The sequence below is a fragment of the Apaloderma vittatum genome, unplaced genomic scaffold, assembly GCF_000703405.1.
Source record: "Apaloderma vittatum isolate BGI_N311 unplaced genomic scaffold, ASM70340v1 scaffold14724, whole genome shotgun sequence".
Lineage (NCBI taxonomy): Eukaryota > Metazoa > Chordata > Aves > Trogoniformes > Trogonidae > Apaloderma > Apaloderma vittatum.
The window spans coordinates 17025-23023 of record NW_009713333.1 but is presented as its reverse complement, the minus strand read 5'-3'; the positions used below and the strand labels follow the sequence as shown (position 1 = coordinate 23023).

The 5999-nt window shown below is 55.6% G+C and overlaps 1 protein-coding gene across 1 annotated transcript in view; it reads left to right on the top strand.

Moving 5' to 3' along the window:
- Positions 1-4563: 4563 nt before the first annotated feature.
- The window catches only part of CX3CL1 (chemokine (C-X3-C motif) ligand 1), a 5019-nt gene continuing 3583 nt past the window's right edge, over positions 4564-5999 (top strand). The window contains exons 1-2 of the mRNA XM_009868330.1: positions 4564-4629; positions 5155-5200. Of these exons, the coding sequence (XP_009866632.1) occupies positions 4564-4629; positions 5155-5200 (112 nt within the window). The remainder of the gene's footprint in view (positions 4630-5154; positions 5201-5999) is intronic.

The window sequence follows — 5999 nt, the reverse complement described above, 5'->3', positions numbered from 1 at the left end:
CAAGGGGTTTGCTGGCACAGATGCTTTCTGCTCCTGCAGCAGCCATGGTCTCCTGCAGCACACGCAGGTTTCTGCCATGCCTGTCCCGACCAGCCCTGCTGCCGCTCTCCCCTCTCATCCCTGCAGCACCTTTTGGCGGCTCAGTGGCCCTCCTTCACCGTGCCAGCTCTCTGGAGGTGCTGCCTCAGGGCCCTGCAGCTACACAGAAGGATTGCACCATCAGGACATCGCTCCAGCTCCGTAGAGAGCCTGATGTGCTCAGACAAGCCCGTTCTGACAGGGTCCCAGCACGTTGCTTTTCCACCATCTCCAAAGATAACCTGATTTTATCCGGCACATCTCCCCAGGGAAGCTTTTCCCACCCCCGATCCGAGGGCAGAGCTTGCATCCAGTGTCTGTCTCGCTCTGCAGGGGACAAGTTATTCTCCTCCATTTAGGAAGAGCTGAACTGCACTGCAGACTGAACAGCTCTGTGCTTGTTTCTTTCCACACAGCGTTTTCAGGCAGCTGCAAACAGCAGCCGCCGCAGCCCTTGGCAGCGGCCGTGGGACAGTTGCAGAATGAGCGAGTTGTGCTCAGTTCTGGCTGCCGAGGAGAGGCACCAATTCCCGCGGCAGGTACGCACTGCTCCGCGTGACGTCCCACCGGGGTCAGCCACCAGCTTGCGGCTCAGGTGTGACGCCGCCGGGGGAAGGAGCCATGTCCCGCAGCCTGGCTTTCCCAGGATGCCAACAGATGGAAAAATAGAGAGCATCAGCATTTTGCACCGTCTGCTGGAGCCCAAATTTGGTCTTTTTGAGAAGCAGGGAGGAAGCCATTGGGTTCAGAGAACTGAAAGCCTTGTGCGATGTTCTCTGCTGTTGCTGAAAACGTTTTCTAAGTAAAGCGGTTTCACAAAAAAACATGAGCCCCGCGCTGGTCGACACTTCCCAAATAGGACATGTTCCGTCTCCTGCGGGGACGCTGGCTGCAGACAGCCCCAGACATCTGCTCCTCATTTCCTGCCTTTTTCTTCATCATGAGAAAACTCAAGTCGCATGGTGCCAAACAGATTTTGTGCATCCCCTGCCGTTTAGTTTTCTCCCTTCATTACAGTAAGGGCTCAAGAGCCCTACACCAAGCGTAGGCTGAGGGCATCTACAAATCTAGAGGCCGCTTTTGGCTCCTGAGTCTGGCACTGGCTGCTGCGGCTGGGAGAGAGGAGGTTGCTCCAGTGCTGTGTCACTGGAAAAGCCAACACAGTAAAGGGGGATTGTATCAGAGCTGCCAGCCCCACTGAGGAGAGGTGGCTGCAGGGCTGAGCATGAGCTGCCACGAGGGAGCTCGGAGCTGGGAGCGTTGGGCAGGGGAAGGAGAATCTCATTGTGTGTCCAGGGTTGGAGTCCTGGCTCAGCCTGTCTCCTTTGCAGCATCAAGAGACAGAAGCTCAGTGTTCCTGCTGCCTCCTTTCCAGCAAGCCTCTGGCATAGAGATCATGGACGTGGTGGTGGACAGCAAAGGATGCTGCTAGCACCTGCTGCCAGGGGTGCTGGGCTTCCCTGCTCGAGGAAAGACCAGCTCTTGAGGTCATAGAACCATAGAACTCTTACTGCTGGAAAAGACCTTCAGAATCATCAAGTCCAACCGTCACCTGACTCTACCAGGGTCACCACTGACCCTGTCCCTGATCACCATATCTTTGAAATCCCCCCAGGGATGGGGACTCCTCTCCTGCCCTGGGCAGCCTGTGCCAGGGCTCCATAGCCCTGTTGGGGAAGAAATTTTTCCTAATGTCCAATCTAAACCTCCCCTGGTGCCACTTGAGGCTGTTTCCTTGTCCTATCAGTTGCACAGCCTCCTTTCAGGGAGCTGCAGAGAGTGATAAGGTCTCCCCTCAGCCTCCTCTTCTCCAGCTGAACAACCAAAGTTTCCTCAGCCGCTCCCAATCACACTTGATCTCCAGACCCTTCCCCAGCTCCGTTGCCCTTCTCTAGACCAGCTCCAGCCCCTCGATGGCTTTTTGGTCCTGCAGCACCCAAAACTGAACACAGTGCTCAAGGTGTGGCCTCACCAGCGCCAAGTACAGGGGGACAGTCACCTCCCTAGCCCTGCTGACCAAGTCTTGGTTGCTCCTGAACAGACCATGCAGTGGGAATCATCAACATTCTCATCTGATCAGCTCAAGCATCTGGACAGCTTCCTAGGTCTCACCGACTTCTTTTTCTCCAACCACCACCTGATTTCCAGGAAGACAGATCCACTCCTAACAAACAGCACACAGCCTTTCTTGCATGAGCAGCCAAAAATAACCAAGGAGCATGGAAGCAGCCTGAAAGAGACGACCCTTGGCCTCTCTGCATGTTCTTTTGCATATTACCTTCCCAAGGTCAAGTTATTTTTTGCTTCCAGGAGGAATTTCCCTGGCATTAGCCACACATTATTTGTACCTGTGCACAGCTCCCGCCCGGCAGAGCTGCAGTGGGTGGGAAATGTTGGAGTTGCTTCCACGTCTCTCGTGGGGAAGATGAGATCTTGCCCTTTGGCCCGTGGTATCTGTGGTTTGGAGGAATAAACTAAGCTCCTGGCTAATGGTTGCCCGTGAGGAGCCAAAGGTTAGGGGCACGGCATCAGATCCTGAGCACGTCACCAACATCTATTCCACCCCACACCTTGCTCTCCCCTTCTCCGCAGCAGAGAAAGCAGCAGGACATCCAATCCACCCTGAGGTGAAACCGCCCTTAGAGCAGAGCAGAGAGCCCAGACTCCGGCCTTGGCACCAAATCATCTGGCGGGAGCCTCCGGGTCCTTCGGTGGGCGTTGAGGACCAAGCCTGGAGCCGTGTCAGACGGTGCAGAGGTCACAGCCTGGCATGGTCCCTCTGCCCACAGCAGAGCCACAAACCTATTCGTGCTCACGGATTATTTTTGTCTTGTCCACGTTTCGGTTCAGCCTAATGGCCTTCCTCATTCATACCGTGGTTAAAGTTAGATGGGGTTATGCTTTTCCCGGTATCTACCGCTTTTCTTCGGAGCTCCAGAGAGCCTTTGGCTTCTCAGAAACCCTCCCTCCCGTCCTCCCAAGGAAGAATGGGGAAGGGCTGCGACGACCTGCCCCGGCCCAACGCCTGCGAGATGACATTCACGGTGGGCTTTCTTCCTCCTCACTCTCGGTCCGCTCGGTTTCATTTCCACCCATTTTCTTCAGCACAGTCTGTGCTCCCCGGTTCCCAGTTTCTCAGATTTTCTGCTCTTTTTTTTTTTTTTCCCCTCTCTCAGAAGAGAGACACCCCATCGCTTGGGCGCTGTGATTCATGTTGATGGAGCAGGATTGTCGATGTCCTCCCCTACCCACCCTCACCCCACATCACGGTTTAATCCGCCGTTGCAGACCCACGCCGAATAACTCCTCGCTGTTCCCAGAAACTAAGCCAAAACCAAATCGAATTCAGGCTGCAGCGATTACCCAGACAAAATCTATTGTAACGGAATAAGTTAAATCAGCTGAAGCCTGGTTGAGCCCATAGAACCTGCACGAGAGCTCTCTGTGCCTTAAAACACCCACACCTGGGGCAAACCCTGCCTTGAGCAAACAAAGCACTCCCCCTCCCAGATTATGTGTGTGCTGGAGCCCTTCCTGGGTTTTATCCATGGCCATGCTTTGCACAAGAAGCAGAACCTGTTTTCTCGGGGCAGGTGTGAGCTCCTTTGGGCTTCGTCATCCCTGCCAGCAGCCAAAGTGCCCGCCGGGCTCAGGCGACACCGATTCCCGGAATAAAAATTTCCTGTAAGGCTCTGCCCAGCCTCAGAAAACCCCGTTTGAGGAAGGGGCCAGAAAACATCGCAACAGACACAGCGTGTTCTGCTCTGGCTGGATCAAATGGACTATTTCAAGGTCTTAATTGTCTCAATTTTTATTTTATTTCCTCTAAATGTGTTTTGTCTTTTATTACAATGCAAACAAAGGCTGGGAGTTTCAGCAAATGCTAAAAAAAACACCACACATCATGTGGAAACCCGGGGGGTTTTCACCCTTTAGAAATAAATTTCCTGCAGCACAGGGAAGCCAGGTTTCCACCAGCCCTAAGAAAACTCTGGGAAGAAAAGGATTTCGGGGGCAGCCGCGCTTGTCTCAGACTTGGTCTTATCTTCCTCTTCCAGTTGGAGATTTTGGCAGGGGAAAATCGTGCTGCACGCTGCTGGGACCTGAGATGAAAGAGAAAGTAAAGGTGCAGGATGCGGCCACCGTGTTGGCACGTCCACTTTGGAGCCGGGTTCGAGTTGGTGCCAGCAATCCCCTCCCTCAGCCTGGCCTGGTTTTTTTTGCAGATTTGGGGACCTCATACCCCTGCTCTCAGCATCAAGCGAGACCGCCCTGGCCGAGACCCTGTCAGGGCTGTAACGGTGGCACCTCCAGGGGATGAGGAGCTGCTTGGGGACGCCACTCGGTCCCTGCTCACCCCTTGCTCTGGTGATGCTGCTAAGAGGCAGCGTTGGTGTGAGCTCACTAATTTGCTGACAACCTCGTAATCCCAATTAGCACGTTCCACCTCATTTGGCTTAACAACCCACACTTTTTTTTGCCGATATGCTGGCGCTGGGAAACAGGCTCGTCTTGATGATCTCAGAGGTCTTTTCCAGCCTCAACGATTCCGTGATTCTGCGACTGACTCTGTGATTTAAGACGGCTGTCAAAAAGGAGGGGGACAGCCGATTTTGCATCTGGTGGGGTAAAAATAAATGAGCCTCCTGTGCGTTGAGGAGCAGCGGGGTCTGGCTGCGAGACGGTGGGAGAGGAGGAGGAGGAGGATGGAGCAGGCAGCTCTGGAATGCCCCCGCCTGAATAATTTGCCGGGGAGGCTGGAGCCGACCTGCAAGAGCTAAGAAAAGCTCATGTGGGCACGGGGAATTCCAGAAGCTGCCTCTCTGGGGAGCAGGCGATATTCCCTCCCCTATCCCACTCTTCCTTCCGCCTCCTGTCGTCACCCTGCGAGGGGGGAGAGCTCCATAACAGCAGAACCCCTATCCCAGGGCTTCATAATCCTGGAATGAGCCGCAGCAGCTGTGTTGCTCCGGAGGATGCAATAAGCAGCCGGGAGAGGGAAAGACTGCCCTTAATCCTTCCCTGCCCACCCTTCCTGCTGTTTGCCGCGGGAACATGAAGGCTGTTTCTCTGCAGGTTCTCTTGGTGCTGAGGCTCTTTTACCTGGTGATCCCAGCTGCAGGTGAGCCAAGGCTCTGCTTTCCAGCTCCCCCCCGGAGGAGCAGCCGGCTTCCCGAGGGGCTGGGAAGGTGGCGATGGATGGGGCTTGGGGCACCGAGGGGCCGTTGTTGTGTGCAGGAGGACTCGTAGGCAGGATCAGGCTGGGTTTGGGAAGGAGAGGGGGGGAACCTACGGGAGATCCTGGCAGCAGGGAAGTCTGAGCAGCCCCGTGACAGCTTTTTTCCCCTCCTGAGGTTAGGTGGGGAGAGTGTCGGGAGAGCCTTTCTGATGAAGCCCGACTAGAAAAGAAGCGTGATGCTCTTCTTTTGCCCCCTTTTCCCCCATCTCCAGAGCTCCCTTACCCCTGGCGTCCTGCGACTCTGTATGTGCGTGCGCGCACGGCTGGGAAACGCCAGATGAGGATCTTTGCGCGCTCCGGGATGGTGCTGAGCGGGCTGGGACCACCAGGAGGAGGTGGATGCACCTCTCCCTGGGCTGGTATCACTTTAAACCCCCTAGGGCGCGGGTCAGTGCCAGCTGCCCAAGGCAGGGCGGGTGGCCAGGCTGTCAGAGCTCCTTGGCAGCGCAGGCAAAGCCGGACTTTGCCCGGGACACGGGGATGATCTTATTCACACCTTGGGGAAGGGCGAGAGGGGCAAAGAGCTCCTGAGATGCGTGCCCTGCTGCCACCAGACGGGGGGAGTGAGGATGGCAAGAAGGGCAGCTGGGGATGGAGCCATCCTTCTCCCACCTCCGGGCAGGTTCTCCAAGAGCTGGCCAAGCCTCCGTCTCCTCTGAAGGGCTGAAACCAGGTTGACTCC